Source organism: Sinocyclocheilus grahami, unplaced genomic scaffold, assembly GCF_001515645.1.
Source record: "Sinocyclocheilus grahami isolate Dianchi unplaced genomic scaffold, SAMN03320097.WGS_v1.1 scaffold96.1, whole genome shotgun sequence".
NCBI classification, from domain to species: Eukaryota; Metazoa; Chordata; class Actinopteri; order Cypriniformes; family Cyprinidae; genus Sinocyclocheilus; species Sinocyclocheilus grahami.
Genome location: NW_015505275.1, coordinates 164,893 through 185,399, shown reverse-complemented (window position 1 = coordinate 185,399; position 20,507 = coordinate 164,893). Strand labels below are relative to the sequence as shown.

The following is a 20,507-nucleotide window of genomic DNA, read 5'->3' as shown; positions in this document are numbered from 1 at the left end:
TTTACTAACTATGATCCTGTCAGGTAGCTCATAGCCACTTAGCTAACGTCCTAAAATGTTCCAGTGCTATTCAATCAATTGGAAAGTTCTCCAGCTTTTTTTGGCAAGATTAAATCTATTGTCCGTCATAAGGTCATAACAACAGATTGCAACAACACAACTGTCTGCATCACTTATGAATACATATAATGCTAGGTAAAGCTGAATTGATATTAAAAACAAGGGCACGGTCCATATAGAGTGGTCAACCTTATGCTATATTCTCAGAAACATCCTATTATTATGCCAACTTTGAGAGCATTTAGGTTACAAGGAATCCAAAATTGCTGCAGTTTGGGGCTCCAATTGTCGCAGTCCAAGATGCAATCCTTTTTGGAATGACACTCAATTTGGAACTATTGTTTGTAAATAATTAACTACTCAAATATAGGACATCTTTTGTCTCTCCTAAAACATAATTAGTCACTGTTAAAATTAATTTTTACACGTTTTCTGTTTTGTTAAAATGGCTCCAATGGTGCCAATAAGTTTCTAACTATCTGTGCACTTCCAACAAACTTTCATTAGCACTTCACCTGACTATTTTATCTCTAACCATTCAAACGCTGTGTTTTTTTACAAACTATGATCCTGTCAGGTAGCTCATAGCCACTTAGCTAACGTCCTGTTTGCACTACAGGACTGTCGCTAACACCAAAGTTTCTTTTGTTGACTTGCCTTCAATTCACAAATATCTCCTTCACGTCTCACAAGCCTTCATCTCTCCCATTCTGTCTTAAACATGCGACAAAGGCTCTGTTTCCACAGGACTGTCCTTGAGGAAAGCTGCTTGATCGCAGCGTATGCATGTTCTGCTGCCCCTGGTTTCACAAGGGTCATTTTTTTGTTCAAGTGCTCGCATTCCCATCTCTCCTCCAGGTAAGAACTTCATCTGTAGCCAGGTTTACTGGCCCTGGATACCTTTCCCATGGCTCTGGCTCTAGCCCTAACCAGGTTCCTGAAAAGTCAGATGGGTTTGTTGTAAGTAATGGTGTTAATGAGGACACATTCGCAGAATAAGGTCTGTAAACATGAATTTCGTGATTTGTGTAATGTGGCCTTACCTGAGGAAGGTTATGACGTCTGACCGAACCCCAAGGGAGGAAGACTTCCCTGAAACCAGAACTCCTGGACTGGCATTTTGGGAGTTATTTAGGGCAGTCAGTTGATCTGATTTGGGTTGTTCCTGTTTTTTAGTCACAAGTTCAGATGGGTGAACCAGCATGATGGCAGGATTTTTAGAGCTTGGAGAAATATGCACAAAATTAGTAAAAAAACAAAACAAAAAAACAATTCTTGGCAGTAAATGCATCAAAATAAACACTGCATTGTCTTATATGACTGCTATAATGGCTAATAAATCTATTAAAAAGTCATTAAGTATGGGGAAGCTACTTCAAACTTTAGATAGAAGCTAATTACAATTTCAAGTCTACTTTCATTACATCATCTCTTTATAAACAGCATACAGTATAATGAAAGATTTGGTGATGCTGCACCACTACTCATTACGGGTACAGCTAAGCTACACTTTAAAAAATACACTGCAAACAACTAACAAATAGCTATACAGCTAATTATAACATGTTTGGTTGTGCTACATTGCTACTGGTTAAGAAAAACTAACTTGTACAAATTGTGATATTTTAATGTACAAAAAATATTTTTGAAAATGCTGTTGAATATCTAGCAACATTAGCAGCATTGCAGCTAGTTAAGGCCCGTTTACACCTATATAATTGTAACTATATAACTATATAATTGGAATCAATTTCAGAGTGACTTTTTTTCAGCCGATGAATGATAAAAACGTTGACGATGAACCAGCTAAGACCAGTTAACAGGTTATTTGGTTGTCATAACAACAGATTACAACAACAAAACGGCATTGTTTATGAATACAGCTGCGTCCGAAAGCCTAGGCAGCTGACTTGCTGCCTCGCTACCTTACGAGTCAATGACTTTGCAGGCAGTGTTTTTGCACAAAGGCACCATATGAAACTGATTTCGGACAGGCTTCTGAGGCAGCGTAACGGTTTAATGATCTACAACAAAATAGTATGAGCTTTGGTGATAACTAAACAAATATTTAATTAATATAGTACTGATTTCTCGCTAGAAATAACATCAAAAGTGCAAAAAGTTAGTCAGAAATATACATTTACACACAAACAGACCAGCAAATGCAACTTTCAGACACCATCTTTATTTTTTAGCTCAACCGTCACGGAATGGAATGCACAGGATTGTGGGATATCAAAGGATACATCTATGCTGCCTTCAAAATTCGATCAGAAGAACGTACCTCCGGAGGCAGGAAGTGAAGCAGAATTTTGATTCGGACATGCCTTGATGCCTTCCTGCCTTGGAATGCTGCCTCCGAAGGTAGCATTTTAGAGCTTTCGGACGCAGCCTACTGTGGTTAAAAGCTGATAATAGATAAGACTGCTTTAATGACTAAGCAGCCTGTCATAATGACAATTTTTTTTTCTTGCGGTATCAAATAGCAGTCATGGCCTAAAAGCCATTAGCTAAAACTCTGACTCATTAGATAAAACGCTCTCCATCTTAGTAATTCTAATTCAGAAACATTCTCCTGTCATATAGTCTGGATTCTCCTACTGTGTTTGTCTGGTATCACCACACACCCTCATGATAACTCCACATGCCCTAATCGTGCACACCCTTTCATTAAAAATAGCCTTCTAAAGTAGAATGACTGTCACTTCCCACAAATTTGCGCATGGCTGTCACTTGATTGGTAAGGTGCAGATGAGAGATAAGGCTCACCTGTAGTGACAGAATGCATTGCATGTCTGATCTGCAGGACTGGCACAGAAGCAGCGGCCTGTAGACCTGCGCCGGCGAGCCAACGGACTGCCCAATCCATACACTGTGGTCTTACTGTGAAGGAGAGGAGACACCCAGAACGCAGCCAGTCATTGATTAACTCATCAGAAAGGGGATCACAGGAATAAAATACAATGGGACTTTGTACTTTTTAAACTTTAAGCATGAGAATTACACCCGGCGCCAAAAGTATTCTAGATAAACAGCAATAAAATGCACAACTGAACACAACTTTGAACTATAAAAACACTCTCATTGAAGTCACAAATGTGCACTGGTTTACTGAAACGGAAACAGATTTACGGAATACGTCCTGAATGTTTCCTTTCGGCCTCTAAAGAGTCTTCGGCATTGGTTGAACTTCCGCTTTGGTTTACTTACATACTGTTTACGCAGGTTAGCCCATGCATGGGTGAACACTCACCTTGGCGTGTTCACCCAGATGATGTCCAGATGGCAGAAATAGTGGCATTCCGAATCCAGCTGGTTGTTGCAGGAGCAGCGTTTGCTCCTGACCCTATGGGTTGCAGACGGGTCACTCGGGTCAGTCTGGGGCACTAGAGGCAACCCCCAGCCTGCAGACAAAAGATATATTGCAGTCCATAAAACTTTCCGTAATCATTCTGGGCCGTAAAGCTTCTGCAGAGACTATATGACGGAATCTCAGAGAAATTATGAGCTCCGTACACCACATGTTATTATTATTATATACTTTTATGATTTTGATTTATCACCTCACTCTATTCCCACTTCTCTCCACTATCTTATGACAAACAAGGTCTCAGATGTTCGATCTTAACGAATAGCGGGCAGCTTTAAAGTTCACAGCTATTCACACACATCTGTGCTGAGTTGTCAATTTTGGCTTTAATTGTCGACACTGAGGCGACAGATTAGTACAAAATGAATATGAGCCCCTGACTGTGTTCACATACTGTCAGACAGATGTTTAAAATTATAAACAGTTACAGCACTGTACGAAGCGGAGTTTAAAGTGAGTTTAAATGTAACACAAAACTAAATTATAAATGTTTTATCTCAACAAGCTTGAGAATGAAGGCACAGTTAAAAAGGTATTTAAAATATAATAATATTTTTGTAATAATATAATATAAAATCTAATAATAATCAAGTAAAACTAAAATCATAATTCTAAAATCATAATACATATATATATAGATATATAATATTTGCAGTAAATGACATACAGTACATCACTTCATTAAATATACAAAATAATAAAATTCTAATTTAAATATTATATATATATGTATAATAAAAATTATTAAAATATATAATATATAAGATAACATAAAATATCATATTTACAGTAAATGACATATACAGTACATCATTAAATATAGAAAATAAAAAATAACACATGAAATAAATACTAGAAATATAACACACACAAATGTTTTACCTTCAAGAAGAGTTGTCCACATGGTCAAAATGAAGATCAGAGTAGATCTTGCTTCCATGTTGCATGTATGTTTCAATAGAAAGAAGAGCAGATGTTCACCTAAGCAATCCCAATAGATCTCACTCAGCTGCAGGTGCTTGTCTAATGTTGAACTGTCCTGTTTGGCCACACTTATAGCTCGAGCTATGCACCACCCCCCACTAGGTTGGCTGTTGTGGGTGGTAGTTACACAACTCCAGCTTGTCTTCGCAAAAAAAAAAAAAACTTAATTTTTCTTGCCTGGAACTTTACAATGTGGATCTAAATTAATTGACTAATGGGACTTAGGGGTGGGAAGAGGATTGCTGTGCAGGGCCAACAGGAAAAGAGGAGTCACAAGAGGATATCAGCAGATTTGCTTTAATTCTGTTGCATGCACTTTGCAGGGAGAGACAGCGTCCCGTGGAAAGAAGGAACATTCTGGAGGGCTGCTCCTGTCTATGAGGTCCAAGTGTGGGTGGACAGTGGGGAAAGAAGCTTCCTATGCCCTCTGGCCACTATTTGTTTCTGATTATACAAATTAGTCAGAGATATGAAAATGTAATTCAAAATTGATTTTTTTGACCAGTTCATTTCCTTTAGATATTATTAAAGAGCTGTTGTGGTACTTTGATCAAATGTAACACTTATGCATCGTCTTATTTTAAATTGTGTCATAAATCGTTTAAATAATGCCACCACTTATATTTATGATATTTCAATAATCTAAAATTACTGATCTTTTAACGTTTCTGAAAAGACCATTATAAATAACTATAGGTTATTTATAATAGATAACTAAAACTAAAACCATAAAAACATTTTGTTTACTTGAACTAAAGCTTTTATTTTAGTTTGTTGCTAAGGACCAAGGATACATTTAGCATTTTCATTTAGTTTAATGTACTAAAATAACTAAAACTAAAACATAAAAAAACAAATAAAAATATTTTAAAAAGCAAGACATTAAAAAGCAAAAACTAATAAAAAGTAAATGCAAAGTAAATGTAAGGTTTCCAATTTTTTTATTATATTTTTATATAATATAAATAAAAATACTATGAATATATACTATATATTTATTAAAATCACTATTACAGGTGAATATTAAAAAGCAAACACTAATAAAAAAATAAAATGACAAAAAGACACACTTTAACTAAAATAAAAACAAGTTAAAAATCTTACAAAACTGTAATCTCCATTATACTAAATCTCCATTATACTAAAATAATATATACATATAATAAAGTTCACTAATGATCACTACCAGGGAATGTATGGCCTGATAAAATAAAATAAAATGCAATTAGCATAAAAATAGAATGCACTGTAAGACAAAAGCATAAATGAAAAGTAAATGAACATTTTAATACAATTTAATGTAATAAAACTATTACTATAAAGATACATTACATTGTATGAGTGACAATTAACGTTGAGTGCCTCTGCACTGTCAAAGAAATCTGTCTTGCAGGAACTGAAGATGAGCAATATTCATCAGTGCATGAGCAAAGTTGGGTTTCCGTGATGGTTTGTCGTGACCTGTGCAAAGATAAGACACAGGGGCGCAGCCTCGCAGGTATCGGGCTGAGTTTGCAAATGCGGCCCCCTAGCGTGGGATGTGCACACAGTGTCCATTCACAGACTTTCCAGCACATGTGTACGGAGTCAGCAGCAGTCGTTACGGGTCATGCAAATGCATCATAACATAATCTCACCACATACTTTGATTAGCATGTTTTATCAATTGCATCGTAAAACCCAGATGAGAGTTTGCTGAAGCACTTCTCTCATCGCCGTTGAGAAAAGTCCCTCGTGCTGATAAAAATATTAATATGGAAATCGTATTGAATTAGTAATCTGGACATTGCATACATCATCCCACACTCAGATGGAAAGATTTTATGCACTGCAAATATATTTCCAATATTTTTGTGAAGGACAGGATGCTTAAAATCACTTTTATAGTTGACAGTCTTAAATATGTTCTTGAAAACTTGGTTAACTTTTTTCCATGCATAAATTTGAACCATATATACTATAACTATAACTATGATATATATATATACATACACACACACACACATATATACATATACATACATATATATATATATACATACATATATATATATATATCGTCTTGTGCTATTCATGAGCTAGAAATGAGCTTTAGCAGACATTTGGCAGAAAGTTTTCTTCTCAGCGCTGCCAAATCCTATCTTCTGCAGATGGATGAAAGAATGTGTGACACTGTGGAGGAAGTCACTGCAGAGTGATAGAACACATTCCTCTGCATTCCACAGACAGAGGAAATGTGCTCATCTCTCCAAAATCCTATCATGTTCTTTCCGGTCTCTTCCTTCAGAGCATGTTGATCAGAGAGCTGCTCTGAGGAGGGGAGGGGAGTGCACTCTGATTAAAGACAGTTGTTACATTTTTAGCTTCTTTATCATCCTTGAAGAACAGTTAACACAGAATATGATTTTTTTTAATACGATAAACTTTAGTTCACAGCTAGTAGGTCTTGGGTGTTCAATGAATTCTTGATTCTGATTGGTGAGTCGCAATATTCTGCAGTCACATTTTATTATTCATTTGAAATGTACAGAATCCACTGCGCTCTATTAATGTGTAATGTTTAACCTGTTGTTTCAAACAGTGCACAGTTAAAATACTTTATCCTTGTCATTATCACAGTAAACCGATTAAAAGACACTTAAAGCTTAGCAGGATTTATATAATGATTAACGATTAAATATTTTATTTTCCCGGAACTTTTTTCCTTGTTTCATAAATATGTGACATCTAAATTAAGGAATGTCATATTTTACGCTATCGATACCGCTTCACATGAAACTAAATAAAAAACACTTATTGATTGAAAAAATCCATTTGTACTTGAACTTCCTGTTCATTTAAATTCATGCTACCACAGCAAATTAGTCTGAAAACAGCAGCTACTCACTCATAAACACACACAAGCACATGGTGTGTAGCATTAGCATTTAAACGCTGGTGTCTCTGTCCCCTCCTCCCATAAACACCTTTGTTTATCTTTAATTACAGTCCTTCTCATTCCTTTGACCTGTCCATGAACATTTAGTTTTGCTCTACACTTTCCATTCTCAACCTCCCTCCATCAATGAGACTGACTGACTCTTCTACTTTACCTTCAAGAAGTTCTAACTTCCTGTTTCCTGGTTATATATAAAGGATTGCAGCAGAATCTGGGAGCCAGACCTGCATTTAAAAAAAAGAAAGAAGATGAATTCAGGTTGATGTCATAAACAATTCTACCATAAGTTCTATGGTAATTCATATAGAAAAAATATATAATTTTTATCGTTTTAAAAAGTCAGAATTGCGAGTTTTTATCTCGCAATTCTGACTTTATATCTCGCAATTCTGACTTTATAACTCGCATTTGCGAGTTTGTATCTCACAATTCTGTGAAAAAAAGTCAGAATTGTGAGATAAAAAGTCGCAATTATCTTTTTTTATTTTTTATTCAGTGGCAGAAATGGGCTTCCATAGTATAAAGACAAACGATTTTTTATCTCACAATTCAGGCTTTTTTTTCTCAGAATTGTGATATACAAACTCGCAATTGCGAGTTAAAAAGTCATAATTGCGAGACAAAGTCGCAATTCTGATAAATAAAGTGAGAACTGCGAGATATAAACTCACAATTCTGACTTTTTTTCACGCAATTGCGAGTTTATATCTCAATTCTGAGAAAAAAAGTCAGAATTGTGAGAAAAAAGTCAGAATTGCGAGATATAAACTCGCAATTGCGAGAAAAAAAGTTTATATCTCGCAATTCTGACTTTATAGCTCGCAATTGTGAGTTTATAACACGCAATTCTGAGAAAAAAAGTCAGAATTGCGAGATTTTATCTCGCAATTCTGACTTTATATCTCGCAATTCTGTGAAAAAAAGTCAGAATTGTGAGAAAAAAGTCAGAATTGCGAGATATAAACTCGCAATTGCGAGAAAAAAAGTCAGAATTGCGAGTTTTTATCTCGCAATTCTGACTTTATATCTCGCAATTCTGACTATATCTCGCAATTCTGACTTTATAGCTCGCAATTGTGAGTTTATAACACGCAATTCTGAGAAAAAAAGTCAGAATTGCGAGATTTTATCTCGCAATTCTGACTTTATATCTCGCAATTCTGACTATATCTCGCAATTCTGACTTTATAACTCGCATTTGCGAGTTTGTATCACAATTCTGTGAAAAAGTCAGAATTGCGAGAAAAAAAGTCAGAATTGCGAGTTTTTATCTCGCAATTCTGACTTTATATCTCGCAATTCTGAATTTATAGCTCGCAATTGTGAGAAAAGTGTCAGAATTGCGGGTTTTTATCTCGCAATTCTGACTTTATATCTCGCAATTCTGACTTTATAACTTGCATCTGCGAGTTTGTATCTCACAAAAAAAAAAGTCAGAATTGTGAGATAAAAAGTCGCAATTACCTTTTTTTATTTGTTATTCAGTGGCAGAAATGGGCTTCCATAGTATAAAGACAAACTCAAGTGTCAGACTGTTGCAAAAACAGAGACTGAACATAAAACACATTGTTGTGGAATGCATCACTTAATGGGATGGTTAATGTTTACACCCGACTGTATTCAAGAGTAAGTGATAACGATAAGGCAAATAAAGATACATGGCACTAACTGCACTGGGGTTGAACCACATTCAAATTTCAATCACTTGACCCATTTAACCTGTGGATTTCTATTGATTAATGATTGTACTACTTACATTTTTGGTTTATGGCATGAGAATGATAATTACACAAAGCTTGATCCTGGTGCGATCATATAACTGAGCTCAATATCATTCTTTCTGTTGCATTTCTTATTGAATGAAACCAGACTGAAACAGAACATTGTCCGTTCTTATTCACACAGATCCTCAGTAAACGCTTAGTTGGTAGTGTGAGCAACTGATTAAAAGTAATAATCTAATATAAGATAGTCTGCATAAAATTAGTCGTGAATGATGAAACATTTCACATTATGCCCTACTGTATGTTTATGCCGATAGCACAGCTTGTACTCGAATCTTTTCATATAAAAATTTGATGAAATGATAGAGTGGCTTCAAGGTCTGTGCAACGTTCTCCACAGCAAACACAGCTGTGGAAGTCTACATGGATATTACATAAAATATTACATCACTGAGTTTGAAAAGTCTCAAGAATAATAAACTAAAAAAAAGAGACACTTCTGAAATAGCCTTGGACAAACTGCCTTTAAGAAGTGAACGGATGATCTGCCACGTCTCAGACTCTAATGTTTTTCGCTTGGGAATAGATATTCTTGCAGAAGCCCAGTTATTTGACTCTACACTGCTATCCCTTTTCTTCCGGAAACTATAAAACCTGGTTGGAACAGGCCATGAATGCCTCCCACACAGCTCACATAAGTCCACCTGCTCAGGTCCCTGTGGGAGCGCTAGAAAATGAGAATGAAAGTGGCATGAATGAACAGACCGCGCCATCTGCTGGTCGCAAAACACTGGACACCATCATAAGCAGGTTTAGTAATTCCTGGTGTACCTTTATTGGTTCAGAAATGCAAAATGTCTGACGAATTTGGAGGGCATTTGATCCACCCAGACCTTCGGCTATTGACCGACTTCACTGAAAAGCCTGTCCAGTTTCTTCATTTCAAGTCTTAAGGTCATAACTAAAAAAAAACGAACTATTAACAAAAAGTGTAAAGAATAATAAAAATGACAATAGAAATCCCTTTGAAAACCAAAGTAAACAAAACATAGGCATTTTCATATTTTCACATGGCAATAAATATGGACCATAGACTTTCTATCTGTACAGAGACAATTTATCTAATCATTTAATCACTTGTATTATAAAAAAATATGACTTCAGTGCAATTTCCCTGCAAGGCTTGCCGCCGAAACCTTTGTGTCTTGTCTATATAACAGCAACGTCCGTCTCGCTTACCCTAACGTATAAAGAAAATCCTTTCTCTTCTTCAAATACCAGATCATTTGAAACACCCCCCCCAAAAAAATCTATATTCATAAAAAGAACTCACAGCCTTTTATCTTTGACACTTCAAGCAGTAAATCTGGACAGAAAAAGGCACACATCACTAGAATACTGGACAAGAGACGAAATAGTGGAATTACTCTCGATTTAAGTTTTCATCTTGGTCATTTAGAAATGTATTCATACCCATTCTTAATGTTTTGCAAGTACAAGTTTTTTTCGTTTTTTTTTTTTTACATATACATATTCAAATAGATATTTTAAGATTGCAATGTCAATAAAGATACAGGAAGGACAGACGCAATCGATTTACAGAAATATTTTTTCCAAGAAAAAAAAAAAGTGCATCATATTACAATCTTGAATATTGCAGAACAAACATTTACCAAGTTACCAATAGTATTGAAAATGTTGTATATAAAAAATAAGCGCATTACAAAACAAAACAATAGTAGTATTAGCAGTAGAAAGCATTTTACCACTGTGCACAGAGGCTTTTAAGTGCTATCTGGATCACTTTCCTGGCTCTGAGGAGCACTGTCAGATCCTGAACATCCTTCTGAAAAAGAGCCACGTCCCCTGAGTGGCGTCGCTACAGGCTTTTCTGTCATTTCACGTGAGGAACTCGCTGCTTCCCCCTGCAAGATCCTCTCGGCTCCTTCATCGCTGTCTGCCGCCGCTTTCCTGGATGTTTCGGGACCGAAGGTGCGAGTCTTTGTGGCGGAGCTCGAGTCGCCATATTGCTTTCTGACCTTTGCAGTCCGTTGCTCCCCTCCACTTTGTTGTGAAGGGGGGAGTTTGGGTAACGTCGAGCTTGTACTGGGACAAGACAGGTCAGACCGGCTGGCTCCCCCATCTAGGCTTTTTGTCCTATTGTCCGCCAGTGTCCTTTGCGGACTGGTTTCCGGAAGCGAGATCCATGGGTAATCCCTCCTGGTGAGGGAAAAAAGGGAGTCCTCTTTGGGAGAGGTGGGCGAAGGGGTGGAGGATGACTGTCGTTCCAGCTTGGGGCGTGATCGGGGTCTGAGCTGCACCATTTGGATGCCCCCAATAGGAATCATGTGATAGGGCATGCGGGCTTGATCTTGGGAGTGTAAAGGAAGGTGGCTAAACATGCGGTCCACTGTCCGTGGCATCATAGGACTCGGAGGGAAAGACTCGCTTGGAGAGAAGCGTAGGGATGGGGAAAGCAGGCAGGGATCCGGGGGCATACGCTCCTGTAAAGTTGGTTGAGTACCAGGCCTGTCCTGTAGGGGGAGACATGGCATTGCAATCAAACAAATATATTCCTTTGTTTTACGGAGTCTTCATTTGTTAAACTGCTTTATTCATTGTTTTTGTCTTTTGACTAATATTTTTTTCATCATATTTTCCTAGCCAGTATATATTTTTAATGTAACATTTTTTGGTTTGAGTTTAAAATATTTTCCGATTATCATCGTAATTTACACTTTTTGTTCATAAAAAAAAAAAACATTAGTCAACATTAATTTAATAATAATTTTTAAAAATCCCACACAGGCTGACAGGAAAAGTTTGCCTCTACCTAAATTCTTGTCAAAATAAATTAAAAAAGCATTAAAAAAAAAGAAAAATAAGAAAGACTCACTGCAGTTTCCAGCAGAATGAACATTAATGGCAGTAAAACACCAACAAATTTTCACACAATTTATGCCCCCTGGGGCAGGGGCAGATTATTATTTTCATGCAGTTCCTTGCATAATACTATGTTATGACTTCAAAACACTTTTTACCATATGCATCATTTCTAAACTAATCACATAAACTGCTCCAAATGTATGTCTTTTTAACAAAGTAAACTTCCTTGGTAGCTCAGCTGGTACAGCATTTAACTTAGGATGCAAACGCTTGGGTACGAGTCCCATGAAACAAAAATACTTGTAAAAGTAAGATAAAATGTCATAACTGCTCTATCAAATGCTGTTTTACTTCAGGTTTGTCTTTGCCATGATACATACAACTAATATAATAAAATGTTGCCACAATAACATTCATCTGTTTCTAAGAAAACTGAGCTTTTACGTAACATTTGCCTTTGCTAGGTAGGGTTTAGTAGGTGGTATATTATTTTCAAACATGACAATGCACTCACTTACTCCCACCATATGTACAACAACCAACATCATAGAATGTTGCCATACATTTTTTTTACATTTATCTCACGTTAGTTTTTGCTAGGCAGAGTTTAGTAATTTAGGTGCTGTTATTTTCAAATGTAACACAACATTTGCCTTTCTTTTCCGAACTGTTGCAAAAAGTATAACAACCAACATAATATAATGTTGCCACATTCATGTTCATCTCTTTTTTGTGCTATTAGCTCACTCACTGGACATTTTACTTTGAAAGTGCCGAGAAGAAACATAATATTGAAAACATTATTTAAATTGTATTGCGTTACCCACCTTTTGACCATCAGTAGCTGGTGTGCTAGGCTCCCAGTGGAGCCCTGCGGGTGAGCTGTGTGGCCGATGCTGGGGCTTTAGGGGCATATGAGAGGAGACAGCTCTTGCGCTCCTGTACCGTGCCGGGGATACAGGCCTCAGAGGTGAGAGAGGCTTGAAAGGGGAGAGGGCTCTGATGGGTGACAGGCCCCTCTCTGGGGAAGGAGAGAGATGACGGCTGGGTGAGGACAATTCAAGCCTTGGAGACAGGCTTCTAAGGGGAGAGCCTTCACTGCTAGGGGAGAAGGTCCTCGGGGAAACCTCCCAGCCCTTGCGGGAGAACGACGCCCTCTTGCTGCCTGGAGATGTGGCTCGTATGCCAGGCCACGGTCTGTGGGGTGAGGAGTATTCCTCTTTGGCTGTAGGGTCAGCGGGCTCGGTCTGTGAGCCTTGGCCACTTTCAGAGAGGTCACCTGTGGATTGACGAGTATCAGTGGAACAGGCTGAAGATGGTTCATCGTGGGAAGAAAAGTCTTCTTCCTCATCCTCATCATCTTCTGCTTCAGAATCGTCAACATCAGAGAACTGGTGCCCCTCCTGTTCTTCTGACTCACACACTCGCTCCTCACTGCCTCCTGTTGGACAGAAATGAATGCGTTCATAAATGTAACAAAGGAGTCAACACACAAAATAAACAGATACAACTTAAAAATTAACCAAAGGGGAGATCGAGGTCAGCTGTCACACTTTTTAATCCAGTTAATATTTCTAGTTGTAGACTCATTTTAGTATTACTGTTCAAAGGTCTGGAGTTGATAAGAAGTCACTTATGCTCACCAAGGGCATAACTCTATCAAAAATAGAGTTAAAAATAATTTTTTGTCCAATATAAAATATTTCCTATCACTTTCCTATTATCTATCTATCTATCCGCCTGTCTGTCTCTGTCTGTCTGTCTGTCTGTCTGTCTGTCTGTCTGTCTGTCTGTCTGTCTGTCTGTCTATCAATCTATACATACATTTTTATTTCAGTTTTAGTTTATTTCATTACATCAAGTTAGACTAGTTTATTTCATATTTTTTATTTTTATTTAAAATCAAAACATTTTAAATTACAATCATTTTAATTGTAGTTTCAGTTTTAGTTCCAGTTAGCCATAATAACTCTGGTCACATGATCCTTCAGAAATCATTCTAATATGCTTATTTGGTGCTCAAGAAATATTTATTACTACTATTAAATGTTTAAAACAGTTGTGCTGCTTAATATTTCTGTGTAAACTGTATTTTTTCAGGATTTGATGAACAGAAAATATTATTTTTTGTAACATTATAAATGTCTTTACCATTACTTTTGCTCAATTTAATACATCCTTAAAAAATATTATTAAAAAAATGACCAACTCCAAACTTTTGACAGGTAGCATAAAATGAAAGGCACGTGGCAACTTACCTCAACTTGACATTTATAAAATATTACCTTGTCCCGAAAACACAATTCAAACCTTGGTTAAAATTATTCATTATATAGTTGATATTTGTCTGAATGTATACTAAATATGGTTTTATTGTGTTCACTCACTCATCAAACAGCTACAGCAAAAATCAAGAAAATATACATGCATCATTTTGACTCAAAGCTCTTGTGACAACTAGCCCCAGTCTCCTCTGATAAACTCTCATTAATCCCCCATGGAAAGCTATATATAACATTCAAATGCAAAAAAATTTTATAAAAACATTTTTGTTGTTGAGTTGTGCTTCATTCATCAACTACATTTAAAATCTAGTGAATGGAATGTGGCTGAATGAAATGTCCTTGTAGCTCTTAGATGCACTGAGAATGAAAAATGTCAAGAAAAAGACAAAGTAAAAGAGAGAGACAGACAGGGAGAAAGGCAATTTTCAGTTCTGGCTTTATATAAACATGGTAAACTGAAGGTCAGTCTTGCTTCTCTTTATGGCAAACTATTTTCATTGGCTTCTTTCAACTTTCAAGTCTGAAAGCACACCGCAAGGTTGACATCACTTTTGCACCAATGAAGCAAACAAGCTAAAAAAATATCTGGATATGGTGGAATATATTCTAGAATTAGTCTGTAGCCCAAAGGGTGAGCAATTTAAGCTTTTGAAATGTATACTACACTATACCACAATCCATCTACATTTTCAATGTGTGAAATATCATATGAATGTAATGTAACACACTAAACTACGACTGAATGCAAGGAATCATTAACTGAGAACTGTGGAAGATGGCTTAAATGATCAAACTGCAGCTACATATCGTCACTCACACCCCTGATGCCCATCAAACCACAACAACTCTTTTTGGCAACCCTACCTGCTTCCTCAGACTCCAGCTCATCCACAGATGACTCTGACACACCCATCTCCAGGCATTTCTTGCCGTGGGCCTTGGACTTCATGTGTTTGGTAAGGTTCCCTTTGAGGAAAGGATATTCTCAATTACACAGAATACAAAAATCACATCTTTTTGTGACAAGAACTCAAACACAGAGGAACTGTGATGTAGCTGGATGGGATGTGTTTGAAAAAAGATATACGTCTACCTTTGGTTTTAAAGGCGAAGTTGCAGTGCTTACAGACGTAAGGACGGACATCTGTATGAGTGCGAATGTGCTTTTTTAGCATGCTGGGCTTCTTGCAGCGAATACCACATTCTCCACACACATATTTTCCTCTCCCTCGACCCCGAACATATACATAGTTCTCATTTGACTTATACCTGCTCAGGTGAGAGAGAGAGAGAGAGAGAGAGAGAGAGAGAGAGAGAGAGAGAGAGAGACAGATAGGTTAACAAAAATAATAGATTCATTAAGATGAATAATATAAAGATAGAGTCTTCACTTTGGCAGGATCCTGATATAAATTTTCCAAAACACTGAATCTCTCATTAGAAGAGGTCTGGACTGCCACTATATATTTTCAGCACTTGTCAGGCCACTGATGGTCTCAAGAAACCATGCTTTGGCTCAAACTATGTGTTTTTTGCTGGCAAGACAATTCCAACTGAGGACAGAGCGATAAAATTGGCCATATATAAACATGTATTAACTCCATATCATGCGTCTACTGAAGGTCTCTTACAAAATACAAGTTTACCCAATAAACAATGTATTTCAAGAGATTTAGTTGTATTTAATGGCATTCCTTTATATTCTAAAACAATCAGGAATATATAAAACAATGCTTTTAAAAGTAAACTTGGCTAGAAACAAAAAGAGTAGGACGAGAGAGAAAAAAACAGAGAAAGACATGTTACATTGATGCTAAATACGCTAGATAACAAGTCTATAGAGAAAGTAATTTGTGTTGAAGATTAACAATAATATATATATTAATTTTGTAATACTGTTGCAGTGCCTGTGTGGTTGCTAGGCTGATTTTTGTTATATTAGACCATTATTTTTAGCAAACACATTAACCTAATCTAAGATAATAAGTCATTATTGCAAAGTAAACCTCTTTAGGACGATATAAGCAACAAACATAAATCATTTTAAATAATACTTAATTTTATAAAAATATTACATATAAAAAAGCGAATAATAAAAAAATAAGCATATATTTTATGAATTTTACAATAGTAAGTATATAATTTATTATTATATTTTTAATAATTATTATTATATATTTAATGTTCGCTGCTCAAAAGCTAGATGTGACAATCTTTGTTACAGGCTTATGAGGCAATGCTGCGAGTCCCACAGTCAGAGAGAATATATTAATGTATAATTGCATTATTGACTGCTAGAGTATGAATCCTGATCTGCTTTATGGCAGCTATGATAGCAGCAGGATGGGATGTGTTTATATAGACAGCGTATGCATTTTGAAAGCGGTCTGTAGGCTTTCATGAAAAGTGTCAAAATGGATGGGGTGGAGAGAAAATGACTTGCTAAACATCTGTTTCTAGGTTTAAAAAAAAAAAAAAAGTACACTCCATTTTGTAGGACCCAGCTTTCATTCAGGACACTGCAAATGTAATCAGAGGGAAAATATTAAAGTCTTTAAATATACAAACACACCTGTCGACTATTTTTAGAAAGGTGTCTTTGAAAGGGGCCAGTGCCTACAGAAAAACTGGCACCTTTGTCCTTCAGTAAGATAGTGTTCTGCTCATGAGGAAGAAAGCAAACAACAAATACAGTTATGAGAGGTGCGAAGACAAAAGGGTGCTGATGGACGTGAGAAGTTTTGGAGACAAAATGGGGTGTGTGTGCGAGACAGAGCGCAGAGACTGATGTGATTAGGGAGCGCGTGGGTGTGCAAGGCGGAAGAACCGTATGAGCGAAATAAAGGCAGCGAGAGAGGCAAAGGAAGCAGGGATAAAAATGCAGGCTGTGAGTTGTTGCCGCAGTTTAAGCACTCAACTACACTGAGAGCCCCGCATAAGCAGATTAATTCAAGAGACCCAGCTAATGAATCCAAAGCTTTTGATATTTACATGTCAGCTTTCCTATCTCTCCTTTTTATTATTCATTCATCCATCAATCTGCTGTCCTTTCATTTTTTTTATACAAAAAATTATATTCAAACAATCTACTACAAACTAGGGCTGCACGATTATGACAAATCATTGTTTCCCTTCATAATGTACTCATGAATATTAAAGTTGTGTAGTGTTTTGATTATCTTATCTCAACAAATTAAACAAACAACAGTTAGTTATTGTTCCTAAGAAAAACTAACAAATGATTATCTCACTGTGAAGTTGTGTGGACATGAAATTCAGGAATTATTGTATTTATTCAAGATGATTTGTAATCTTGATGTTTTTACTTGTTAACTGTGCCATGCAGATTTAGTTGGCACAACACTAATGAGCAGCAGACTTCAAAAATAAATCTGTAGAGCTACTGTCTAAGTTATCAGCACTGGCTCTACGCTCCATCCAAATTCATACCTTTGAGCAAGGTGTGAATTCTGCAGACAACTGAACAAGGCAGGATAAATGAAGTCCCTAATGATTCGTAGTCTCACCTGTACTACCATGTCTTTGTCACTCACACAGCAAATAAACAGAAAACCTCAAGCTGAGCGGCAACTGTGCTGTAATTGGCACTTACAAAAATGCACTTTCATGGCAGGAAGATAATGAATAAATTGCACTATTAGTACTCTTTAACTAGGGATACCATTTTTTTCAGATCCGATCTGATCCCAAAAATTCTGAGTATCTGCCGATACCGATCCGATACCAGCACTGTTTTTTTTTATTATAATCAATGTAGAATTTCTAAACCTTAGTGTGTTGACCTGATCATCATGGTTTTGTGTGTTAAACACAATCTACTAAATGTAGACAACTTAATTTTAAAGAAAAATAAATGAAAAAATATATAATCATAATCTATGACAAAAATAATATTATAAACTAGGTTAGTGGATAATTCAGCAGCAAAAGTTATTCTAGAGAAATCATGAGTGCACAATAATTTTATAAAATCCATACATTTAGTGAAAAACTAATTAGTGGGGAACAAATAAAAGTGAATAAGTGTTGGACTGAATCTGCTGGGAGAACTTGCACAACTGGTGGCTGACTAAATACTTTTTTGCCCCACTGTATATATATATAAATAAATATAAATATATATATATTATAAAACTAAAAGACATTTCTTTTAAATGTATAGCACAGTAATGGAGGCAGCAACATACGATAGTACAAGAAAGGCTATTAATAATCTTTCATTGTGCAAAAGTATTATAATACGAAAGGCTCATACATATACAGAGCGGCACATAAAGCTTACGCGCATCCCGTGCGCAGAATGATGCGCTTGAAGCAACACGGAGTCACAGTGCGCAGCATAAAAAAGTTCAAAGCACAAAGTGAAGAGATATTGATGCGTAGTGTATTAAATCTGTGTGATAGTTTATTGAGCCTTTCCTTTTAACAGTTTTAAATTTCAGTTACTGTGCGCTCTTGGAGAGAGTTTCATCGTTTTGACTGTCATAACCGAACGCGGCACGCAGTTTGAATACTGAAAGGAGGATGACAGACAGCCGCAGCGGGGATAAGAGTTTACGTGAATTTGACTTAAAATGCCCCTATGCCATTTTTAAGGTTCCTAATATGTGACCCTGGACCACAAAACCAGTCGCTGGGGTATATTTGTAGCAATAGCCAAAAATACATTGTATGGGTCAAAATTATGACATTTGTGGGCGGGGTCACAAGTTGTTCGCTGCTGGCCAACGTAGAACACAGGCGGGAATTATGCAAATGTATTAACCTGTGATGTGTAGCCATCACGGAAGTGGGATTCGAATTACTAAAAACTCGTTTAGGCTGTAGAGAGTCGATTCTTTATTTTGGGAGACAATAACTTTATTTGTCGTGCACTTTCGGCTTTACAACTTTGCTGATCGTTTACATTCACATACAGCTACAGTATATTACACACTGCATGAAAGGCAATATTGGAAATGGCATAATAGGGGCACTTTAAATATTCATCTCTACCTCACATTAAACTATGTAACAGCTTCAGAACACTTGGGATATAGTGCACGGAAACTTGATGGTGCTTTATAATGTTTTTGTGCCTTTTGTGGGGCTTAACAATAACACAGAATACTATATGAACAATATCGGATTTGGATCAGTCTCCTCTGACCGATACCCGATCCGGCAGAAAATGGCAGATCCGGCAGTATCGGATCGGTCCATCCCGATCTTTAACATGACTTCCATCTACATATGCTATATAATTATTAGATAATACTATAGGTAAATGTTGTACCCTGTTGATAAAAATATGCTGGTTAGGTATGTTTTGAAGCATGGCAGCTGGTTTGAGCAGGTGAAATCTGGTCCTTATTTGGTCACGAGCAGTTTTATGCTGGTCCCGAGCAGGAGCTAGTTGCTCAACTAGCTTAGGACCAGCACATGACCATCTTAAACCAGCTCATGACCAGCTAAGGACCAGCTTAAACCAGCTGCACTGCTTCAAAACAGGATATATAACCAGCATATGCTGTTTTTTACAACAGGGTATATAGGGAAGGTCAACTATTTTTAAATAATGCATTTTCAGTGACAAGCTACTTGTTCCAATAAATAGCAGTCTAGTATGACAAAACGTTACATCGCTATTTTTACAATATTGTATTGTTAGTACCTTGTAGTATAGTTATATCTTGACAAGTAGGGATGCACGTATCGGTATCGGCCCGATACTGAGCTCCTGTACTCCAACTCGTACTCTTTAAAATGCCCCGATACCAAACAGCATGTGATAAGCACCATATTCAAACAAAGAAACACTGACAACAGAACAACAGACAGCAGAATGGAGTTAAGGATGTCTACTACAAAGTATATGTATGCAATGAATATAATGTTAAACATTCAGTATTACCGCTTGGATAGCTGATGTGCGCGAGCTGATAAACAGCACGCTGAGTGGATTGAGCGTGCACCGGCGCAGATGCGCGAGCTTGTCGAGTGAATATACCTTTCTCACAGACATCACTGGAAAGTTTGTAGTTTGGTCGGATATGTCAAAAACAAGTAAGTAAAACAATGCACAAGTTACTTAACGGTAGGGAGAGAGAGAGCGCGAGAGAAAGATAGATAGAGCGAGAGAGAGAGAGAGAGCACTTCTGTTGTGTGATCTTTGATGTTCACTCACTTCGCACATGCATCATTTGGATTAAAACTAAATCGTAAAAATAAGACCATTTATAGGGGCATTCACTATAAAC

General features: G+C 36.8%; 2 protein-coding genes across 3 annotated transcripts in view; both read right to left on the bottom strand.

Moving 5' to 3' along the window:
- Nucleotides 1-734: 734 nt before the first annotated feature.
- LOC107587847 (long-sarafotoxin-like) lies at nucleotides 735-10,553 on the bottom strand. The gene is made up of 7 exons (XM_016275811.1): nucleotides 10,550-10,553; nucleotides 10,410-10,442; nucleotides 4,313-4,411; nucleotides 3,314-3,464; nucleotides 2,830-2,943; nucleotides 1,104-1,283; nucleotides 735-997 (listed from the first exon to the last, which is right to left on the bottom strand). The coding sequence occupies exons 1-7, from the start codon at nucleotides 10,551-10,553 to the stop codon at nucleotides 928-930; spliced, it is 651 nt and encodes a 216-aa protein (XP_016131297.1). The 3' UTR covers nucleotides 735-927.
- hivep3b (HIVEP zinc finger 3b) overlaps nucleotides 9,888-20,507 on the bottom strand; it is an 86,091-nt gene continuing 75,471 nt past the window's right edge. For both annotated transcript variants that reach the window (XM_016275631.1, XM_016275632.1), the window contains exons 4-7: nucleotides 15,341-15,516; nucleotides 15,112-15,213; nucleotides 12,790-13,403; nucleotides 9,888-11,610 (exon numbers count right to left, since the gene is read on the bottom strand). In XM_016275631.1, coding sequence (XP_016131117.1) covers nucleotides 10,861-11,610; nucleotides 12,790-13,403; nucleotides 15,112-15,213; nucleotides 15,341-15,516 — 1,642 coding nt within the window. In that variant the 3' untranslated portion in view covers nucleotides 9,888-10,860. The remainder of the gene's footprint in view (nucleotides 11,611-12,789; nucleotides 13,404-15,111; nucleotides 15,214-15,340; nucleotides 15,517-20,507) is intronic.

Excerpts from the sequence above, each read along its gene's own strand:
- LOC107587847 (XM_016275811.1), bottom strand. Across the intron at positions 4,412-10,409 it reads AGTGTCAAAGATAAAAGGCT|GTGAACATCTGCTCTTCTTT; the intron begins GTGAGTTCTTTT and ends GGGATTGCTTAG. Across the intron at positions 1,284-2,829 it reads AATGCATTCTGTCACTACAG|CTCTAAAAATCCTGCCATCA; the intron begins GTGAGCCTTATC and ends TATTTCTCCAAG.